The sequence below is a fragment of the Megalobrama amblycephala genome, linkage group LG6, assembly GCF_018812025.1.
Source record: "Megalobrama amblycephala isolate DHTTF-2021 linkage group LG6, ASM1881202v1, whole genome shotgun sequence".
NCBI lineage: Eukaryota > Metazoa > Chordata > Actinopteri > Cypriniformes > Xenocyprididae > Megalobrama > Megalobrama amblycephala.
Window position 1 is genome coordinate 17,411,838 of NC_063049.1, and position 25,022 is coordinate 17,436,859.

Consider the following 25,022-nt stretch of genomic DNA (forward strand, 5'->3'; position numbering starts at 1 on the left):
GATATCCATTTTGAGGGTTATATTAGCTATGTGAACTTTGTTTATGCAATGTATTATAGAGTTGTGAGCTTGGGGGCGGGGAGCGCGAGCATTTAAAGGGGACGCGCGCTGAATCGGCGCATATTTATTTATGCCCCAAAATAGGCAGTTAAAAAATTTAATAATAAAAAAACCTATGGGGTATTTTGAACTGAAACTTCACAGACACATTCAGGGGACACCTTAGAGTTATATTACATCTTGTGAAAAAGGGTTCTATGGCACCTTTAAAGGGTTAGTTCACCCAAAAATGAAATTTCTGTCATTAATTACTCACCCTCATGTCATCCCACACCCGTAAGACCTTTGTTTATCTTCGGAAATCAAATTAAGATATTTTTGATTAAATCCGAGGGTATCTGATCCACACATAGACTGCAACGTCATTTCACCTTTTGACATCCAGAAAGGTAGTCAGCATGACTACAGTGGTTCAACCTTAATGTTATGAAGTGACAAGAAAACTTTTTGTGCGCAAAAACAAAACAAAAATAACAACTTTATTCAACAATTTGAACCATTGTCATACATAGTAAACTCACTGCAGGCTTCCTTGTTTACGTTCGAACGCCAACTCAATATTTGCCAATACTGAACATGTGAGCAGACACATGCAAGTGCTGCTGACACAGGAACCGGCCAAGTACATAACCTGCCAGTGTTCAAAACTATCTCCTTACCTTAGCCCGATTCACAACGGTAAGCTTGTAATAATGTTTTATAATAAAATTGGAACTGGTGGGTTTCCGCGGGAAATTCGAGCATGCAGTCATTCATCTTTGCATCATTACGTCATGTCTGTAAACAGAAAGAAGGAGTCCCAGCTAGTAGTCATGCAATGCTGATGTTGTTAACATTAACAATTTGAGAACAAAGTATAACAATAATAATAGTGTCAGGACGGCGGTTTGATCTACCTTATGTTTGCTTTTGTACCGCTGTTCGTCCGGAACGTATGTTTGTCTGGTCACGCGCTTCAGCGTGTGGTATTTGTGTTCGTTCGCCATGTGCTTCGGCACATGTTGTTGTGTTGTTTGCGTCATGCATTCAACTGTCTATTGTTGCCCCGCCCGCTTGTTAATCTGTTAACTCGTTAATTTCACGTTACTTTTTTTTGTGTCTAAATTCAAGTTATTTTTATGTTGTTGTTTTTTTTTTTTTAGTTTTTGTTTTTGCTGCGACTAGAGCTCTGTTTGATTTCTAGCTTTATTTTGACTTTGTTTTAACCAACTTGATTTAATTTTTCTTTTTTTCTCTCTTTTTTTCTTGGCATAACAGTTTTTTCTGGTTACTTATTTTTTGTTTTATTTTATTTTTCTCTTGTGGTTTTATCTTCAGATCAATTAGTTTAGTTTTTCTTTTACTTTTTATCTTTACTTTCTCTCCAGTCTCCCTGTTTCCCTGGCTACTGGATTGTGCTTATCTTCCCACTTCCTCTGTCTTCCCCACTGCCATCTCCCTTCCTCTTCTCACCGCTTCACCTCCCCTCACTCCCCATTGCTCCCCCTGTCCCGTTCGCCATCATCCTTGACCGCCTGAGCTGCAGACTGCTCTTGGCTGGGCATTTCAGTTCCATGGACTTTGTCTTGCTACCTGAGGCCGTCATTGACTGTGGACATTATCCAGTCTAGCCCTTGCTGCTATTTTGTTACTCCTTGATCTGTTTCCCTAATAAACTGTGTATTACCCTGCAAATTTAATCCTCTTCTTTCCGAACCCTAACAAATAATTTGCAGGGTCTGACGCACTCCAAGCTAAGCAGCCGTTAGATTTAATCACCATTGGCAGCACAATTTCTTGTAGGCCTAATGCTTTTTTTTTCAGTTGGTCAGAACAAATGTGGCAGACATGTTACTTACTTGTTCAGATGATATTTTCCGGTGAAAATTCTTATTTTGGTCATACTTCCAAGACTATAATCTGTGATTCCGAAGTACAGTATCCACACCGATGTGGTGACTGACAGAAAACATCAGATTCATCCGCGCTGAGGAACCGTGACGATCCACAACCAACATAAAGATGATACTTACGCAAATAACTGCAATTGCAGGTTTCAAACAGAGATGGCGACAAAGAGGCAAAACTTACGAACTGCAGCTTTAAATAACATTTGGATGTAAATGGTCCTCTTCCCCTTGCAGTTGTTGTACATTGTATTATATATATATATATATATATATATATATATATATATATATATATATAAAATCAATTCATGCCACACCACACCACAAGGAAGCAGTATATACCATGCTAAAAAAATCTAGCATCAAAGGCACTCTAAGCGATTCTGAGTGGAGTAACTTCCTGTTGACGTTCGAAGTGTTGTCAAACAAAACAGAGGCTAGCTAGACCCTCCCTCCTACTCCTCTTGGCCCTCCCCTCCGTGCTTCCTGAAACAGTCATGAACGCGCATTTAAAATGTAAGTAGTTTGCCTATTGACGCTGCTTGTCGGTTATTGGCTGGAGCATGTTTATTATGTTAAGTGGTCCAGGCTGCACCAGTTTGTTTTTATTGCAGTTTTCGGAGCTTGTGGCGACTACAGAGACCGCGTTTTTTTACAGTGTGTTCAGGGGACAGGCAGCTAGCACATAGTGAGGAGATGTTTGCACTTTGCAGTATGTGACAAAAAAAAATTGGGCCTAAAAACGCGTCAAATCGCTTGCTGCGTTCACACCAAACACGAATAGACCGTCAAATTTATGGCAAGCCAAAGTACTCACAAACGCCAAAAGCGCGCGTTTTGACGCGTCAGTGTGCAATCAGACGTCCGACCAGGCGTTTGTGAGTACTTTGGCTTGCCATACAAATTCGCGTCTACCGTGTCTAGTTTGCCGCTTGAGCATTTTGAATGCATTCGCGCGTCTAGAGCGAAATAGACGCGCATAAAAAACAAGCGTTTGAAGCGAAATCCGCTTCTTGTGGGAGGGGCAAGTGCTAGGCGGTTGTCTGTTTGCAAGATGGCTGATGTTGATCGTGCGTTCATTGAGAGAGCTAACGTTACCGCTTTGTATTCGCGGGTCGATAAACGTGTGCGTGACTCAAAAGTGAAATGTGTATTTACAACTTACCAGGTTGCCCAATCTCCTCACCGACACTCTTCCAAGCGAGGTCCTTTTTATTCCTGTCTGAAGTATGAACTTGTGTCAAATCTCTGGGTGAATGCTCACTGATAATATCAGTCGTTCCTCCATTTTGAATGAGTGACTCCGGGCGGGCCTGCCGCCACAGCAGCAAGCAGGCTCCTGATTGGTTAACGCGGCGCGAATTTACGCCAAAATTCAAATTTTTCAACTCGGGCGTCAGACGCGAATTCGCGCGAAACGCTCAATTCGCGTCATTCGCGCGAACTAGACGCGCGAATGAGGCGAATTCCGCGCCGCGCTAAACGCCTCATTCGCGCCGCGAGACCTCCAGACGCGCGTAAACGCGTCTTTACATTGACTTAACATTGAAATCATTCGCGCCAGACGCTCTATTCGCGTTTGGTGTGAACACAAGAGCGCCTTTAATTTGATCTCAAATGGATGCATTAAAAGTTATTACTCCACCACCTGGCAGAGATGGTTCAAAACAGTCGAAGTCTAATTACATTTGCAACTAATTACTTTGTCTCTGTTATTTACAATGTGTAGTTTTTGGATATTTTACTGCAAAAATCGTACATACTGTGCCTTTAATGTAACTATATTAATTATATAACAAGCATCTGAATAACTCTTAAGCAAACTAACCCTAGAACAAGCAAACAAACCCTGCTCCAGGGCAGGTTATGTTCATAGAATAAGTTGCTATGGCTACTCAACCTGAAAGTTACCTCAGTTTTTGGAACAGAAAGTTGAGATTATCCGCTTACTTACTCTTAAACATAACCAGGTATGTCACATAACCTGCTTTCTGGAATACACCCAGAAGTATTGTTACAATCATGCAGATGCATGCAAACAAAAACGACATTCAATCTTCATTCCTCAGACCCTCAGCTAAAATGAAATGATATTAAAACCGCTAATAGCAGCAAATCATTGTCTTAATGAGTTATTAATCATTATGAATGAGTCATTAAATCATTCAGTCAAATGATTTGTTCAATACGGCTGATTCATTCAAGGACAACACAGAAAGTTATTAGACGTGTCATTTATTAGAACGATTCATTCAAAAAAACGCAGATTCATTCAGTAACGAAACTGAAACTGTTGCTCTGAGATGCTCAATGGCTCTTCTGTTTGGAACTAAATAGAGGAAAAACAGACAATATTGACAATAGTGTGTATAAAATGTACAGTAAGTCACCTAATAGGCTATAATTTGTTTATTGAATTGTTATTTAAAATCAATATCACATTTGCAAACGTACATCAAAAATATATTGGTATTCGGGAAAACAGTACTTTTGCTTGTGTGATATTGCTTATGAAATATAAAAAGCAAAAACTTATACTGACACTTCTTTGTGCTATATCTTGGTTTTGAGAAGCATTTTGATTAAATTTGGTGGCTTTTTGCCTCAAGCCCGTTCGGCATTCACACTAAAAACCAATGCTGCTGCTCAGTTTTTGTACCACTCAGTGGCCGTGACCGCAGTCATAACGATCGACGGTGACGTCACGTGCATACCCTCTATTCTGGAGGGTTAATAGAGTACCTCAGGGATGATGTGTTTTTGTAGGCAAAACCTGGAAGCGAATTAGCATTTTAGGACTTCCGGTTGCATCGCCCATAAGTCAATGGGTTTTTTGAATGGGTTTTTGCTAAATCGCCTGAAATAAGGTCTGTGGTTAACAAAGCCTCTAAATATTTTCACGTTTTGATCTATGGCATAAAACACACCAGTTATAACCCGCTTGTGATTTTTTTTAATCCTTTAAACCAGATCATAATCAGCGAGCATGTTTTTAAATAAAGTTGTTTTCTAAATAAAGTTTGAGGAAGCTTAGTGGTGGTGACGTTGACCCGCGATGGTGTGCTGTAGTCCGTTTATAGCCTACTGTTAGCTTTTTATATCTGACGACTTTATTAAGGCTTCAAAATGTATAAATGTTGTTTGTAAAGATTATCTTGATAGACAAAACGTGTAAGTGTCTTAAACCTTTGTTAAACACAGAGCTTATTTTTTGTGATTTTCCAAAAGTTTATGGGAAAAATGCATAGGCTTTCAAACGAGGGAACCCGTGCGCGCTAACTTCCGGGTTGGCCTATAAAAACACGTCATCCCTGAGGTACTCTATAAAGGCCTTCTGAAGCAAAGCGATGTGTTTGTGTAAAAAAAAAAAAAAAAAAAAAAAAAAAAAAAATTCCATATTTAACACGCTATGAAGTAAAGTGGCGTCACGTCAGTTAAAGGGGTCATGAACTGTGTTGTTTTATTGTTTTATAATGTTTCCTAGGGTGCACTTATAATGTTAGTATGCATTTTACATCCAGAATTGTCATAATTTATAAAATAAAAGGCATTTTTCCTACCCTGATTTTAACCCTCTGGTTTGAACGCTCTGTTTTAAGGGGCATGTCTGCTGTAAGACTTCAGTGTAAACGCCCACTGCTGTGATTGGCTAACATCTTTTCATATGAAAATATCCAAGTATTACTCTCTCTTTTAGCGCGTTCTTACTATTACAGCTCTCAAGGTTAACTAATCGTAAAAGTGTTGCATTACATTTAGATCTATGGCATTATATTTAGATCGTGGCATGAAATGTTGCAGAGGTGAACACTTTGTAGCTGATCACAGACAATGTTGATCGCATGAAATCTCGTCATTGAAACTCAATTTCTGTACACTAACAAATGCTTTCATCTTCACTAACAGTGCAAACGTGATATAACTAAGAGATCCGTTGAATAAAACGGGAGTTTTGCACGTCAGTCACTGATAAACTTGCGCTGTTTGATTGACAGCTTCAGCACGCGCTGCTCCAACAATTGCAAAGGGAGATTTCTTTGATCACTTTCTTTATATAATTTAATCACCGTTAAATAACAGATTATTTTCATCCTACTAAGAGAAACACGCGAATAGAGCGAATAGAGCGAATTTGACGCGCGTCTCATCTCAAAATGTTCAAGTGTCCAACTAGACGCGTCTGACACGAATTTGACGCCCTAGTTTGGTGTGAATGCAGCATTATTATATTATAATTCGCATCATGGGAGGGGCTTCCATCTCTTTCATTCTCTCCTCTGAATAAACACATCATCTTGTCAGTTGGAAACCAGTAGGAGCAATTTAACTCGGTTATGCCGGCCGGCTTTTGCTAGCTAGCAGGTGGGCTAGTATCAACGGCTAAAATCATGCAAAGCGTTTTACAACTAACCAGATTGTCCGATTTCTTTGCTTATCCTCTTCCAGGCAAGGTCCTTTTTATTCCTGTCTCGATAAAAATATGATGACACATCACAGAGCTCAGGGTGGCCACATACAGCGACTATTATCTTTGTTCTGGTCTCCACCGCTGATCACGTCATAAACACGTTACTACCAAAGCAGAGTCCCTGATTGGTTAACGTGCCGCAAATTTTTGCCAAAGTTCAGATTTTTTAACTCGGGCGTCTAGGGCGTCAGACGCTCAATTCGTGCATCAACGGCCGATTCGCGCCGCAGGACGTCTAGACACGCGTTTACATTGACTTAACATGTAAATCAGACGCCCCAGACGCGTTCGGTGTGAACGCAGCATTAGAGCACCTTTAAATTGGTGGCGGTGTGAACACATGGTCACATGTCATGCGCGAATCGGTGGGCGGGGCTAAACAGGCAGTGATGAAGTAGTCGTTGATCTTCTTCTGCAGAGGCGGTGCTTGCTGCCCTTTGATGTCATAGATCCCCACTTTGTAAATCCTGTCATTTGCTGGGTCTGGTGTCAGAGCTTTTATTGGACTAACAAGGAAGTTTTCAGCTCTAAAACTTACAGGATATGATGACCTCTTATATGTCAAAAGCTCAAGGAAAATTTGATTTCTCAGTTCATCACCCTTTCTGTAAGTTGAATAGGGAAGGCGTAGGACATAGTGTAAGATTTTTGAGCTATGAGAGTTTTGCAGTTTCTTCCTAAGTAGAATATGGAAGGTGGTCTGAATATGGATTTATTATTATTTATTTTTTTTACACATAGGCATCGCTTCGCTTCAGAAGGCTTTATTAACCCCCCAGAGCCGTGTTTATGATGGGTGGATGCGGATGGAGGCACTTTCTTAAGTTGATCCTCACTCACTGCCATTATAAAGCTCGTATGCGTCAGGATTTTTATTAATATTTCTCTGAGTGTGTTCATCAGAAAGAAGAAAGTCATATACACCTAGGATGGCTTGAGGGTAAAGCTTGGGGTAATTTTTCATTTGAAAGTCAACTAATCCTTGAAGCACAGGGGTATGAGTCAACGTGGAAAATCACTGAACTTTTTTTTTTTACCATCGCTTCACTCATATTATTCATGAATGGGCCACTGTTCTTAAGGTGAACAAATCTGTGCTTGATTACTTTCCCCTGACAACGCACAAGAAAGCATTCTGATAAAGTCTGCGGGTTTTTATATTCAAGTATACCAGAAATAAAACATAAAAAATGTTTACACGAGCTCGTCAGACCGATGGAACTATTTGAGCAGAAACCAAAAGAGTTTTAATTTCTTGCTATCGCGGCAGGGTGGTTAATCGATAGCAGAAAGCATCGCTTATGTTATTCTGCTCTGAGAATCTGATGTGGAGTCGCTTTATTGCTCTATCGCTGAATATAAACACCGCTGGACTCTTGATAAATGACATTAGATTATCGATAAAAAGTGAGCATTGGACTAGACAGATGATTTAGACAGAACCCCGTTATATTAAATGATATTACAGTAGTTAGTTAGCATCTCTAGCTACAGGTCCACAGTCATGACGCTACATTGCTAACGGACCTAAGAGAAATAACTTAACCAAAATGCCGTTTTACTTTCTTTAAGCGATAAACTGGATTCACCCGGATATCTGTTGAACATACACGCATTGGACTACTTAAACATATTGTTTGTCGCGGAAGCTGTTTTTAGAATAAGTTAGCCTATTTAGCGGTGTGCAGCTGCTGCATACATACATATAAACTTTCGTATTTCACCACATAACTCAGTTATAACTCTGTGATCGTGTATGTTTGGGAACTAAATACTAAAGCGCGTCCCCAGTATTTTATTTGTAAGCATCAGGCTTGAGTCTCATGTAAGGTATATGAGCGTGTGATAGATGAGAGAGAGAGAGATGCAGCGGTGGTGAGGAAGAGCTCAATGCCGTGTGTGCTGGAGGATGATGCGGATGAGCTGGATGATCACAGTCATTAACAGAAGAATGATGAAGATCCTGATCGCCCTCGCTCTCATTGCTTACATCGCCTGTGAGTATATTACAATAACTGACACACTGACATGAGATGAAACATACCCGGCTGTCTATCTGCTCTACTTTGTTTCTACAATAATGGAAAACTTGGGAATATATCCTTGAAAAGTTATGTAATTCAATAAAACCGCGAAAAGTAATAGTAAAAGTAATAATGGAAAGTTATGGTAATGTATCTCTCCCAAATAGTACTATGCCAGTACCATAGTTCAGCCCATGGTATATCTAATGGCCCAACTGAAGCATGGTATTTTAATGGCTCTTCATAGAATACCATGGTGCATGTCCAAAAATATCATGGTATTCCCAAGACAAAAAAAAAAAAAAAAAAACATGGTAGTGCTTTGCAAGGTTCCCACCGTCACTGAAAACTTGAAAATATCAGTACATTGTAAAACAAAATTTTAATTAAAATAATTTTGGCAGCTGTGGTTGCCAGAATTACTTTGTAAAAAATATAGAAAAAACTGTAAACACATTTACAGAACAAACTGTAAATTTTACAATATAAAACTGTAATTACAAGACAATTTTTAATGTAAACCAGTAAATTTAACAAAGTTCGTCATAAGAAGCTTTTTCACAAGCTGAAGTATATACTAATATAAAGAAGTGCATAAATATAAAGTGCAAAGAGTCATTCACGGAAATGCGATACACCATCATGGTAACCCACAACACTTACATAATGCAATAAACATTCATTAAACAACAGAAGATGTAACATAAAACCATAATGTACATAACTGATAACAAAAACTATTAAGAAACATGATTATTTAAAAAAAAAATACTTTCAAATATGGAGTGTCTCACAGGGAATTGTGGGAATATTAGTTTACTGTTTTTGTCTGTAAATTACACATTGATTTGTTCTTTTTTTTACTTCTAAAAATTGTAAAATTATCAGCATTTTACTGTAAAAGGTTTTACAGTTTTTCCCTATAGTAAGGGAACTTACTGTTAACCTATTAACATTTTTTTCGTAGCATTTTTACAATATTTTACAGTTAAAATCACATTAATTTTTACAGTGTACATTTTCAATCTGTGATCTCTAGTCCTTTAAAAATCATGTAAAAATGTATGTTCTTCTTTAAATTATTTCATTTTTGTGATTGCAGCTCAGTTTTTTTTTTAGTATCATTGAGATATTTTTATATTTTTTATATTTTTCATTTTTATTTTAATTTTGGTTAAAGTTTAAGTAATTTTGTTGTAGGCCTATGCATTGTCAATTTTTGGAATTCTGACCATGTTCATTTTTGTTAGGTCTCTTGTTGGGTCTCTGTCTCTCTCTCTCTGTTTGACCCTCATATCTGTTTTAGTAAATGTGCTGACCGGGGGACATTTAGCAGCTGTTACTGTTTTGGCAGTGTCATAATTACATGTTTCAGGACTGCGCAACATGCATTGCATGTATCAAAATGTCTGCAGCTGCTTTTTTTTTTTATCACTGAGGACATTGAACTCATTAAGTCAAGCCCTTTAATTATATCTATATATATATATATCTATATATATATATCCGTGTAGTTAGTTAATATGTGCTGTTGTGTTTGTCTGTTTGGCTCCCTGAGAGAGTGCTGTTGCTGTTGTTAATCTATTTTTTGATCTGTAAAGTGAAATGGTCAACTTTGTGTTGTGACAGCTCTAGGGCAAGTGCAGATACGCTTCCTTGTTTCACAACACCAATATTAATGCAATGAAAACATTTTCTAATTATTCCTATGACCTTCATCTAGCAGACACACAATTGAAGAATCTGACAGACATTATTAGCTTTAGGACAAACATAATACATGAAAAATGAGATTGGAAACATTTCAGTGTGTGATTAGCTTTCTAATAAATTAAATAAGTTCTGAAAGAGCATTATGTAGCCATCATTAAATGTATTACTATGTTGTGCATAAGAAATGTTAGTGTACTTTGAGCCACTTTGTTAAAGCCCCTCTTCTGTCTTCTCACAAGGCATATCACATGTTTGGTTAAAGATTAGAGGATGGTTTGGCTAAAATGGATGGACAGGTATTGGTCATCATTTTCTTTTTTTCTCTCTTTTTTTGTTTTTTTTAGGGCTAACTGTGATTTTTCTAAAAAAAATCACCAACATTCACTATGGATTTAATCAGTGTTGGTTAAGTTACTTCAAAAAAGTAGTTAATTATTAATTACATCATCAATGTTGTATTTAAAATACTTTTCTAATTACTCTGTCTGAAAAGTAGTTTAATTACTCAATAAGTAACTTAATAATTACTTCTTAAAATCCCTATAAACCTTCACCGGATAGACAATAGAATGGAAACTCTTTTAATAATTTAGTCAACCATGGAATAGTTTAGCCTTTTATAGCTTTTTAAAACATTTTAACTTTATTAAAACATGTACTATAATACTTTTATTTACTTCATAATACTTTTTTTTTTTTTTTGGTAACAAATAGGGATGTCACTATCCCAAAAATCTAGTAGTTGGTACTGATACCACCAAAAGTGCACAATACTCGATACCACGGTAAAAATACATAAAAATACAAATAAAACAATGCTATATTTTTTCCCCCATGTAGGTCTAATAGTACTAAGTAAAAATACCACATAAATTGAATAATCAAATATAAAATAACTCTGCATAGTCATAACTGTGTAAATTAAATATAGATTAATACTTATTAAAGCGTTTCTTTTGTTGTTTGATTATCATTTATAATACAGACAGCCAGTAGTAGACAGTAGCATGTTTTAAAGGTGTCCCCTGAATGTGTCTGTGAAGTTTCAGCTCAAAATACCCCATAGATTTTTTATTATTCAGCTTTTTAACTGCCTATTTTGGGGCATCATTAAATATGTGCAGATTCTGCGCGTGTCCCCTTTAAATGCTTGCGCTCCCCGCCCCCAATCTCACAACTGTATAATACATTACATAAACAAAGTTCACACAGCCAATATAACCCTTAAAATGGATCTTTACAAAGTGTTCGTCATGCAGCATATCAGATCATGTAAGTGTAGTATTTATTTGGATGTTTACATTTGATTCTGAATAAGTTTGATAGTAGCCTATGCTGCGGCTAACGGGGCTAAAGCTAACGTTACACACTGTTGGAGAGATTTATTAAGTATTAAGTTGTGTTTATGAATTATACAGACTGAAAGTGTTTAAAAATGAAAATAACATCGCTTTGGTCTCCGTGAATACAGTAAGAAACAATGGTAACTTTAACCACATTAAATCTTCAAATTGTGACTGAACAGGAAGCAAGTACATCATGTTCCAAATTATTATGCAAGTGACATATTTATATTTATTAATATACAAAACATATATTTATTTATCCATGTCTTTTTAGATGACTGGTATCAGTCTCAGACAAAATAATTTGCCAGGTCTATGGAAACTTAGAGGTTGTTCCACATTATTAAGCAAGTCAAAGTTCTCATGCAATATGGGTAGGAAGAAAGATCTTTCTGAAGATGAAAAGCATGAAATGGTGCAATGTTGTGCAAAAGGCATGAAAACAACTAATATTGTGTGAAAACTGAATGGAAATTATCAAATTATCATAAGATTTGTGAGTGATTTAGAGCACAGCAGAACTCGGTCAGATAAAGGCTTATTAATAAAAGTTCCTATAAAAAAATGTATTGTATTAAAAGGGGAGCTATAAAAGCTCTCCATGCAGGCATCTTCATGAAGTGGATTTTTTTGTCTTTTCTTGTTTGATTAACATTAAAAAGCAGCAGGAATATCAGGCCGCTGATTTCTGGCCGCGCGCTTTGGATGTTGGTGCACAGAAACCTTCCCACACAGCGAGTAACAAATTGAGTTCCCTTTTGCTTAAACTTAAACTGAAGATGCAGCACTGGCCCATCAGCTGTCCCACGTGTTGTTCATGTTTGTTCACGTTCTTGTTCTCACAATATTGCATTGTTAGAATTCATAAAATGTTACAAGCCAACTGGTGATTGACACCATTTTATATGCTCACCAACATTGATTTTTACTCACATTTGACACTAATGCTTTATTTCCAGGAATAATTTAACAAAAACTTATTTGATTTGTTCATGATAGCTGTTAGTAGTCTGAAACCCAATTACGTACCGGTCCAAAAAAATACCGGTTCTCGATACCCATCCCTAGTAGTCTTTTTTAGTTCTATTTTTGTGAGTTTGTTGTCATAGGATTATGTTTTTTAAAATACATCAAGGTGCCCCCAACTTCGCAAACATATACTCCATAAACACGCGGCTCATATATTTATTTAATTAAATCACAGTCTTTGTAGAAATGGTGCCTAATTTTATAAAAAAGTCATGCAAAGAGCTCTAGAGTTCCATTGTAGGCTGTATTATACATTATAAGTATTATACATACATATACATGCGTCTCAGTAGCCAGTTTCCTTTTGTAAGTCTCATTTACATTGTCACTCAGAGAGGTTCGTTGGGTACGGGGAGTATTCCCACACGCAGCATCTCCCTGCTGAGTTAATAGCTCTAAAAACCAGTAATCTACTTCCATTCTGTATAAAAATACACAGGCAGTTGCTGGGCTCTCAGTGCCATTACAATGAGTGCTGTCCATTATAATCATTAGCGGTCTTAACAGTAATTATTCATTGATCAAGATCATGCCAGCATAACATTCAACTCATCCCCTACCCCCATATTTTTTCATATTATTGTTCTTTCCCAAACAGTTCAGAAAATTTGAAAAGGTACACTTGTAGATATTTTCAGTCCCAGACACAGCATTTGTTCACTTGCATCAGTCTGCGTTCATACTAGGGATGCACCGATACCGATACCAACCTCATGTGCTTGTACTCGTACTCGTAAATATAAATAATGAAGTTGTACATTTCTTTTTATATAACGACAATTATATACACTGCGTTCCAAATTATTATGCAAGTGACATATCAGTAAGATTTCAGTACAATAAACATTTAGATTTTAGATTTTCTAAGTAAATAATCTCTCCATGCAGGCTGGCAGTTGTGCGTAAAGATGCATTTTAGACACCACTAACCAAACCTCACAAAGAGAAATATTAACAGTGGGTGTAGAAATACATGAAGACTCATTTTTTAAATAGTTTTATTCACTGACTAATGCTGTACTGCAATAGATGTTCTAAACGGATGGATTTCTGGATGGTTGGCGAATGGCCACCACGTTCCAACAAGACTGCGATTGCCAGCAGGTGGCGCTATGACTAACTGAATATTGGCATATAGATGTCTTTAGGCCAGGACGTTTATTACACATGTGAAGTTTGGGGCAGATCGGACACTGTTTGCCTGAATTACAACAGCTTCCTCTTTCATGGCGAAACATCAGACTTTGTCAGGCCGCCACGGACACGCTCTTCAACGAAAACTCAAGATCTTCACAATTTAAGGCCTTAAGATTATACAGACCACATATGGATGTTGATCTGGTTAAACCTCTATGAGGAATTGATCACAGTGTAAAATGTCATTTCCTGTTGCCCACAGGTGGCGCTATGACTGTAACTGAATATTGGCATGTAAATGTCTTCGTGCCAGGACTCTTATCAAACATGTGAAGTTTGGGGCAGATCGGACACTGCGTGCCTGAGTTACAACAATTTCCTGTTTAATGACGAAACATTGAACTTCATAATTCTGAAACCCAAATCAGATGTAAATTTTCACCACTTCTGATGTGTGTGCAAAGTTTCATGAGTTTTTGAGCATGTTTAGGCCCTGAAAATGTGATTCATTTCGGAGAAGAAGAAGAATTGACTGAGCAATTCCAATAGGGTCCTCGCACCATCGGTGCTCGAGCCCTAATAATGCCGTGTTCAAATTGATAGTTGAATTAGAAGGCTATTCATCACACTAATGTGATGCTATAATAGATGGAGAAGATTAGTGAGAGATTATCCCCTAAATTTTCCTCTCTGCTGGCAAGTCATTCTTACTGAAGTATGTCTTGATTTAAAAAGTAAGGAGTTACTCATATGGGGGTTTGTGAGGGAACTGCAGGGGGTTCATAAGTTTAATTAATATAATTAATTATTTAATTAAATCATCAAAATGTCAAATGTAAATAAATAGTTGTAACATAAAAGTCCAGAAAACTACCTGAGTTTGCAAAAATCACAAAAATATTTTAATGGGTATATTTTAATGCTCACTGTTTGTTCAGTTGACTTTCTTCAGGCTAAAACAATTAGAAAATAAAAATATAGCTGCAAGCAGCAATTATCGGGGCCAAGCACAAAGAGCACGATAAGTCATGCCAACATGGCAAGTAATGACATTTTAAGATGATTTTAGGCAAATTGGCTGAAAAATCATTAATACTGTCATTAGAAATATGATTGAAAGGTTTATCACAGTCGTAATCCATATCTTTTTTCTGGCATGGTCTGAAGGTGATCTTACTGCCAACTATGGAATCATTGGTATCTATGTTCTTGGCATGACCCAAAAAATCTATTAAAATAGGGATGCACCGATACCAAGCTCATGTACTTGTACTCGTACTCCTAAAAATACCCCCGATACCAAAGACCGATACCTCACGTGGCGTAACTAACAGAATTGTCCGTGCAGAGAGCACCGGCGGCAGCAGCAGAAACATTGTCAGCCTCAGTGGTGTGGAAATACTTCAAAATTAGTGATGACAACACACACATTGCGAACTACATGCTTTTGTTAATGATTAGTGAAGGCAGGATAGGCAGAATCGCGCTGAATGATACAGACCAGAAGCGCGCTCTTTCGCATGCTCTCTCTATCTTTCTTGTGCGCGATCGCAGACAGCGTGCAATCAGTTCTCCTCGTACCTGAATGGTCAAATGCACACATAGTTGTCATAATGTCCATCGTGTGGAGTATCTAATGTAAATACAATCGGTTATTGCTTAAGTGGACGTAAACATTTGGGTGAAAACAGGATATGTGTCAGTATCCATGGATTCGGTCTTAAAGGGACCATAGCCTATATATTTGTCATTAATGTTAATAAAACAACAAAAGATGTTAAATAAATGTATACATGGTAAATAAACCTACTGTATCTGAAAAAAACAAGTTTATAGCATTTGCTGTATTGTTTGTAAATTTATTTTATATTACAAAAATTATATTGGTAATTATGCCCTTTAAAGGTTATTGGACACTGAAATTTTTGTTCTTTAAGTTTGTGACAAGCACATAAAAATAAAGATAATAATAATAAAGAAGCTGTTCTACATTCATTAGTCTCACTGTTTTGTACTTGGGAAAACTACAACATCAAAAAAAAAAAAAAAAAAAGAGAGAGAGAGAAAAATTAATAAATGTATAGGTATCGGCGAGTACTAGAAAAAAAAGTATTGGTACTCGTACTCGGTCCTTAAAAAATGGTATCGGTGCATCCCTATATTAAAGGATTAATTCACCCAAAAAAATAAATTCTGTCCATTATTGCTCACCCTTGTGTCATTCCATAACCTTTGTTCATCTTCGGAACATGGAGTACTTTAATGATATTTCTCTTACCTTTCTGGACTTTGGAGTGGTAGTTGGATCTCTGTTGGATCTTTCTCTTCATCAAAAAGAACTTAATTTGTGTTCTGAAGATGAACTAAGGTCTTACTGATGTGGAACAACATAAAGGTGAGTATATAATACTGTATTGTAGTTAGTGGCAATTTCATGTTTTGTTCTATTATAGCACCATGAAGAGGCACAATCCCACCATTTTTTAATGTGTCTGTAGAGTGAGCCGATACATGTGTGTCAAATTTGGTGAAAATATCTCATTTTATTGGAGTTACAGACATTTATATCTATAAGAACATAAAAAATGACCCATGGTCAACTTTGTTTGCATTTTTTGCCAATTACTATCAATATTTTGACATTTGGCCACTAGCATTTAGCCAACAACTTATGTTTCTGAATTTCCTACTGTGGTTTCGTCTCGATCGGACTAACTGTTGCGAAGATATTGGCGAAATTTGTTTTAGCGCTAAATCACTTTGTTGCACAAATCATAAGGTGAAACCTAGCGTGTTTGGAATCGTTGGAATAGGCAAGGATTCAGGAGTATAAGGAGATGCCTTTTGTGAAAATAAGTTGACCACACCCAAAGTTATAAGCATTTGAATATTTGATTTTACCACTAGGTTGCGCTGACTTGAAACTTCTCAGGCTCCTCCAGGGCATTGTGCTGTTTCCTTATGGTGCACTAATGCGTTCATAAAATACAGCATTTTAGTACAAAATTCAAAATAGCTGATGGCCAAAATGGCCAATATGAGAAAATTGAAGATGATGTAGTTCAATTTTTGTGAAAATATGTTCAACCATCTATTAGGAGTTTGAAAAATAGGCTTTCGAAAATGTTCATGACAGAAAATGACATCATGCAATTGAATTGTCTTGAGCCAAGGAATCAGAGGAAAAATGTTGTTTCTAGTCATTACGGTTCTGCAGCCATATGCTAAAATCATTTCAGTTAATTTTTTTTTTCCTCATTAATGTACACACAGCACCCCAGATTGACAGAAAAACACAGAATTGTTGACATTTTTGCAGATTTATTAAAATAGAAAAACTGAAATATCACATGGTCCTAAGTATTCAGACCCTTTGCTCAGTATTTAGTAGAAGCACCCTTTTGATCTAATACAGCCACAAGTCTTTTTGGGAAAGATGCAACAAGTTTTTCACACCTGCATTTGGGGATCCTCTGACATTCCTCCTTGCAGATCCTCTCCAGTTCTGTCAGGTTGGATGGTAAACGTTGGTGGACAGCCATTTTTAGGTCTCTCCAGAGATGCTCAATTGGGTTTAAGTCAGGGCTCTGGCTGGGCCATTCAAGAACAGTCACAGAGTTGTTGTGAAGCCACTCCTTCGTTATTTTAGCTGTATGCTTAGGGTCATTGTCTTGTTGGAAGGTAAACCTTTGGCCCAGTCTGAGGTCCTGCACTGTAAAAAAAAAAAATCCCAGTAAAATTACAGTAAAAAACCGGCAGCTGTGGTTGCCAGAACTTTACCGTAAAAAATACAGTAGCAACTTAAAAAAAAATCTGTTAAATTTACGGTAAAATAATGTATTTCATTAACTGTTATAATGGTAATTTACCAACCTAATGAAGTACTAATATCTGTTTTGTACCTGTATAATACACTGACAGTCACCAAACACAGTGGTGATAAGAGTCACATGATGAATCAAAGTTCATCACAAGCAGCTTTTCCACAAGCTGAGGAGGACAATAATAATATATAGAAGGTGCACACAGTGTCATTCACACACACACTAAACACCATCATGGTAACATGCATGAAATTTAAAAAATGCAATAAACATTAATTTAACAAGATTAGATGTAAAATAAAACCCTAATGTACATAACTGATTAGAAAAAAATGAGAAAAACTAAGAAGAAACAGAGTTATTTCAACGAAAATATATCAAATGTGAAGTGTCACACAGGGAATTGTGGGAATGTCAATTTACGTTTTTTCACTGTAAATTTTACAATGAATTGTTATTTTTCACTTCCAAAAACTGAATTTAACGGTATTTTACCGTAAAATTACATTAAATTACATTAAATGTACCGTTAGACCGTTAGAATACCGTTAGTTATTCACCGTATATAGTACGGAAACTTTCTGTAAACCAATTGACAGTTTTTCACCGCAGCATTTTTACAGTCTTTTACTGTTAAAATCACGGTCATCTTTTACAGTGCACTCTGGAGAAGGTTTTCGTCCAGGATATCCCTGTACTTGGCCGCATTCATCTTTCCCTCGATTGCAACCAGTCGTCCTGTCCCTGCAGCTGAAAAACACCCCCACAGCATGATGCTGCCACCACCATGCTTCACTGTTGGGACTGTATTGGACAGGTGATGAGCAGTTCCTGGTTTTCTCCACACATACCGCTTAGAATTAAGGCCAAAAAGTTCTATCTTGGTCTCATCAGACCAGAGAATCTTATTTCTCACCATCTTGGAGTCCTTCAGATGTTTTTTAGCAAACTCCATGCGGGCTTTCATGTGTGTTGCATTGAGGAGAGGCTTCTGTCGGGCCACTCTGCCATAAAGCCCCAACTGGTGGAGGGCTGCAGTGATGGTTGACTTTCAACAACTTTCTCCCATTTTCCGACTGCATCTCTGGAGCTCAGCCACAGTGATCTTTGGGTTCTTTACCTCTCTCACCAAGGCTCTTCTCCCCTGATAGCTCAGTTTGGCCGGACGGCCAGCTCTAGGAAGGGTTCTGGTCATCCCAAACGTCTTCCATTTAAGGATTATGGAGGCCACTGTGCTCTTAGGAACCTTAAGTAACCTTGGCCAGATCTGTGCCTTGCCACAATTCTGTCTCTGAGCTCTTCAGGCAGTTCCTTTGACCTCATGATTCTCATTTGCTCTGACATGCACTGTGAGCTGTAAGGTCTTATATAGACAGGTGTGTGGCTTTCCTAATCAAGTCCAATCAGTATAATCAAACACAGCTGGACTCAAATGAAGGTGTAGAACCATCTCAAGGATGATCAGAAGAAATGGACAGCACCTGAGTTAAATATATGAGTGTCACAGCAAAGGGTCTGAATATTTAGGACCATGTGATATTTCAGTTTTTCTTTTTTAATAAATCTGCAAAAATGTTAACAATTCTGTGTCTTTCTGTCAATATGGGGGTGCTGTGTGTACCATTAATGAGGAAAAAAAATGAACTTAAATGATTTTAGCAAATGGCTGCAATATAACAAAGAGTGAAAAATTTAAGGGGGTCTGAATACTTTCCGTACCCACTGTACATCCTGAGTAAGATCGATGTATGACAGAGAAGGACTGACCAGCTGAGGTTTCCATGAGGCTTTATGGGGGTCAATGCTGTGAAGTGTTGGTTTATGTGTCTAAAGCCCCAGAGATGGAGATTAAAGCAGGAGATTACAGAGGATCAGTGAAAATCAATCGGCTAATGGTCAGTGCTCTGGCCATCTCTTAGTAAAACACAGCAGTGCACACAGCATGAGCACGCAGAACAGGACACACAGCTTTAAACATCATTCTGCACCATAGAGCAGAAAGTCACCAAAAGGCCACAAAAAACCATTAAGGTTTTAGTTTTTTCAGTAGAAAAAGAATAATTCCTTTACTTAGTCTGTGCAATGTGCATAGATCCTGAGAGACATCTTGCACCGCTATTTTTGGTAATACACGACAATTTCCCCTTCACTAATACAATCCATTCATCTCCTCCATACTTAATGAACACTGCTAGTTTTTGCTATATTTAGCCTCAAGATCACCTGTGACTTCTAGTGTTTTCATTGACATCAATAAAACCCATTTGAGCTGTCACTGGACGTATTCAAATTGCCACAGGAACCTGTAACCTAGTTCCCTGGCTGGTAAGGAATGCAGTGGATTTGACCTAGTTATGGAATAGCATATGATGAAATTCATTTCAGAAATAGTTTGTTATTAAGATTGAATTAAGATATTTTTTGTTATATATGTTAATGTTTTTTCTGCCATTTAAGGGATTTACAGGGATTTTTCCACTAAAATCTGTTTGTTTGGATGACTTGTATTAAGCTTTTGTTTTCGTCCCAACCTGCTGATGCTGTCCCTGTCTTTCCTCTGTCCATGTTCCACATCTCTAGAGGATTCGATGCCCTTTTTGGGATAATCCTTTTAAAAACAGTCTGACTCTTGTGCCAGCTTCAATCTGCAGTAATTACCGTTTTATATTGGCCACATCATCTTTTTGGTTGAAGATGTAAAGTTAGCGCTCTATGAAATCCATTTTATTTGTTCCGAAATTCAATTTCAGTTCATTCTTTATTTTAGACCAATGGGTCTGTATCAAAAAAGGAAAAAAAAAACAAAAAAAACATAAAAACGTATTTTTACAAACAACAAAAATGTTATTTAAAAAATGCAAACTTTTGTTCCAGTGTTTCTAAAAACAGGAGGTATTGTATCACTTAAAGGTGCCCTAGAATTAAAAATTGAATTTACCTTGTCATAGTTGAATAACAAGAGTTCAGTACATGGAAATGACATACAGTGAGTCTTAAACACCATTGTTTCCTCCTCCTTATATAAATCTCATTTGTTTAAAAGACCTCCGAAGAACAGGCGAATCTCAACATAACACTGACTGTTACATAACAGTCGGGATCATTAATATGTACGCCCCCAATATTTGCATATGCCAGCTCATGTTCAAGGCATTACACAAGGGCAGGACGTCTGGATGTGCACAGCTGAATCATCAGACTAGGTAAGCAAGCAAGGACAATAGCAAAAAATGGCAGATGGAGCGATAACAAAGTCCCTTTAAGACAAGTCATTTCACTCGGTGACCATCTTTGAAACACCTCTCGGGCATCTTGTGCCTCATTTCGGAGGCGCGCGTCTGACTGTTTCTATAGAAACCAGTGCTTCTAAAGGCCACTGCAGTGACGCGATGACTTTACCAGTCGGCGATTGGCTCTTATTTAGAAGGCAGGACTTATTCCGCCATATTGCGCTTTACACTTTCTCCCATTCAAAACAATACGAGTGACATGTCTTGTGTTATTCTATAGTCTTTGGCGATGATCCATGATATCATGATATTTTTTGTGATATTTGTAAATTGTCTTTCTAAATGTTTCGTTAGCATGTTGCTAATGTACGTTTAAATGTGGTTAAAGTTACCATCGTTTCTTACGGTATTCACGGAGACAAGACTGTCGTTATTTTCATTTTTTAAATACTTGCAGTCTGTATAATTCATAAACACAACTTCATTCTTTATAAATCTCTCCAACAGTGTGTAATGTTAGCTTTAGCCACGGAGCACTATCAAACTCATTCATAACCAAATGTAAACATTCAAATAAATACCATACTTATGCGATTAGACATGTTGCATGACGAACACTTTGTAAAGATCCATTTTGAGGGTTATATTAGCTGTGTGAACTTTGTTTATGCTGTTTAAGGCAGTCGCGAGCTCGGGGGCGGGGAGCACGAGAATTTAAAGGGGCCGCAGCCTGAATCGGCGCATATTTAATGATGCCCCAAAATGAATAAAAAAAAAAAATCTATGGGGTATTTTGAGCTGAAACTTCACAGACACATTCAGGGGACACCTTAGACTTATAATACATATTTTGAAAACACGTTCTACGGCAACTTTAATGTAAGATAATTTAAAACCAATTTAATTGTATTTTTTAAATCAATTAATCAACACATGAAATTATGCATATAATTTCTTAACACAGCCTGTGAAGTGGTAACATTATACGAGCATTTAACTTGCACTTATCCACCTTGGAAGCTTAAGCACAATTTTTAATACATCATTATATCACCTGAAACTTTTTAATTTTAGCTTTACTATATTCGCACCACAGGTGTGCCGTATAAAGTGAAGTACAGTACTATTATAAAAACATCTTTATCTGTACACACATAAAATTTATGAGCCAGTATATTTGCCTCTACAACTTACATCATCGTCATCATTTCAAGGTTCAAGGTATTTTACTGTCATTCTGTACATGTTGTTACATGAGAACGAAATATGTACTCAGTTCCAGCAGCATGCTACATAAAAAATAAATAATATACAAATATGCATACAATAAGTTAAAAATAATGTAATGGACTACATTTAAAATAACTTAATAAACTAGAACCCAACACTAATTAAATGGATCTTGGACTTCCTGAGTGGACGGCCACAAAGCGTAAGGGTGGGGAATACATTATCTGAGGTCCGCTTCACTTCAATTGGGACACCACAGGGTAGCGTCTTGTCACCACTATTATATTTATTGTACACTGACTGTTGTCGCAGTAGTTACCCTGGACGTTATATAATTAAATTTGCAGATGATACTGCTGTGATTAGTCTATTGGAGTGAGATGAAACTGAACAAGGTCCAGTGATGCATGAATTTGTTGACTGGTGTGAAGCCTCCCAGTTGCATTTGAATACGTCCAAGACCAAAGAGTTGGTTTTTGATTTTAGACATGGGGCTCCCTCACCCACTCCAACTCTGATAAAAGGAGAGGAGATAGAGATGGTGACGGACGGAGTATAAATATCTCGGTCTTATCATTGACTGTAAATTATCCTGGGATCAGTGTGCTGATGCCGTTTTTAAAAAGGGTCAACAACGTTTATATTTTCTTAGAAAACTTAATTATTTTAATGTTGATAACAAAATGTTGTCTCTTTTTTATAAGTCTTTTATTGAGAGTGTTCTCTCTTACTGTATTGTATGCTGGTATGGACATTCAAAAATCACCCACAGGAATAAATTGGGGAAGATTGTTAAAACCTGTGGAAGAATCATTGGTAAACAACAGGTAGACCTGTACCAACTATATCTGACGAGATTGGTACAGAAGGCAGACAAGGTTTGCATGGATACAACCCATCCACTTTCAGTGGAGTTCAAGCGTCTCCCTTCTGGTCGTAGATATAGATACCCTAAGGTTAGAACTAACCGAGCAAAAAACTCATTCATTCCCATGGAAATAACCCAATTAAATAAGGTATAGGGAGGGGTATGATTGGAGAACATATGTGAAGTAGTTTTTATTTATTTTTTTTGATATTGTGTATGTGGATAATGTTTGTGTTGTGGATTATGTGTCAATATGTCTGTACTGCATAACAAATTGCCTCTCTGAGGACATTAAAGTTTTCTAAGTCTAAGTCTATACATGTAAAAAGAAATAAATAAATAAAACCTATTAATAAATAACTAAACAGCAAATTTTAAAAAGCAGTGCATGATATTAGCAATTTAAACCAGAGCAACACCATGAACCTTGTCACACGTGTTTGACTATATGTGTTGTAGATGAAACTGTGGTGCTCATTTACACATGCACACTTCCTATTTCAATAGTAGTGTTTCAATACATTAATATTCACAGTAGGCGTGCAACGGTATCAAATTTTCATGTTGCGAAAACTGCTTAAGCTTTTATCACGGTATATGGTATTATCACGATATTGAAAAAAGTTGCAAAAAAATGTTGTCATAGTATAACAGGTTTAAGAACTCTTTTTCTTATAATACCCGCATTACCCTCAGTTTCCGGTTTTATGTTGTAGAAATCATGGAAACACCAAAGATGCTTTAAAATAACAATAAATAACAATAAATAAAAACAAAATAAATAACAAAAAAATACTGCGCCATTGACTTTAGACCAGGTTTTTGTTGGTCAATGGCGCAGTTGTTTTCAGTTGCCTGCCTCTAAATAGCAACGCATCTAAACACGCACCCTTTTTCAGACCAGCACGCCCATGGGAGAACAGATGGGCACGAGTGCATTTGCTTTTTAAACAACGTGGGCACTGGGTGTGAAAATGATAACCTAAACTAGCAAAAAACACTTGCTTCATGCCTGGCTGTATGATAGGGCCCACTGTATTCCGTTTATCGGTTTTATATGCTGAACATCAGCGACTACACACACACAGGTTGTGAAGGTCATGTAATGGCTTTAATTGCATAATGGCTGTGCTGGAGGTAGCATATTGTAGTGCTATCACATTGTTCAGTCTGTATATAACAAAAGGATGTTTTTATCTCCTCTTGTCATTCAGAGCATCAGATTTGCCCTTGAGGGCTGCATATAGTTTTCTCTGGTCCTCTACGTGATCATCTTATTTTATGAATATTGATTAAATATCCTGTTTGATGGGGAATTTGGTTGTTGTAATTTTATCGCTGTGTGAGATTTTCTTTTCAGTTTTTTTGGCTGATTAAATATGATTTGCTGCAAGAAATGTGTTGGATATCTGGATATCTGGATATTAGAGCAGTGCAATCAGTGACGTAAACAGTGGCCAAGGGAACAAACTAGAGACTAATCAGGACTAAACCGAAGCACCTGAAACAAACACATAGGAACAAAAAGACAACAAATAAACACAATCCTGAGAGTCAGAACACTCATCTAGGAGATATGTGCTGTAAGTAGTGTATATTATTTAATTGCAAAGTGAAATTATAATGAGTTACTGAAAAAGTAATGTTTGCTTGGTGACTCCTAAGAGAACTCTAGTGGAGAACTCTGACCCCTGTTGAGTTGATAAACCCTGAATTAGATCATTTTTTTGACACTGTGAGTATTATTCTTTGCTTCCACCAAAATAGACTGTAAATCTGGAAAGGAAAACTTTAAAAGTAAGCATTTGCTTCCCAGTTTTTTTTTTTTTTTTGTTTTTTTTTCTTCTCAACTTAGCACCAAACTGGCATTTAAAATAAAACAATAATTTACATTTTTAGAATTATAATGATATTTAAGCACACTTTTGTTTAAAGGAACACGCCACTTTTTTTTTGAAAATAGGCTAATTTTCCAACTCCCCTAGAGTTAAACAGTTGAGTTTTACCATTTTCGAATCCATTCAGCCGATCTTCGGGTCTGGCGGTACCACTTTTAGCATAGCTTAGCATAGTTCAATAGTTCATTGAATCTGATTAGACCATTAGCATCTCACTCAAAAATGACCAAAGAGTTTAGATATTTTTCCTATTTAAAACTTGACTCTTCTGTACTTTTAGCATAGCGAAAAGGAAAAGATGCTAAC

At 37.0% G+C, this 25,022-nt stretch overlaps 1 protein-coding gene across 1 annotated transcript in view; it reads left to right on the top strand.

Moving 5' to 3' along the window:
* The first annotated feature begins 7,674 nt into the window (after positions 1–7,674).
* The window catches only part of uxs1 (UDP-glucuronate decarboxylase 1), a 99,839-nt gene continuing 82,491 nt past the window's right edge, over positions 7,675–25,022 (top strand). The window contains exon 1 of the mRNA XM_048193137.1: positions 7,675–8,414. Within this exon, the coding sequence (XP_048049094.1) occupies positions 8,327–8,414 (88 nt within the window). The 5' untranslated portion in view covers positions 7,675–8,326. The remainder of the gene's footprint in view (positions 8,415–25,022) is intronic.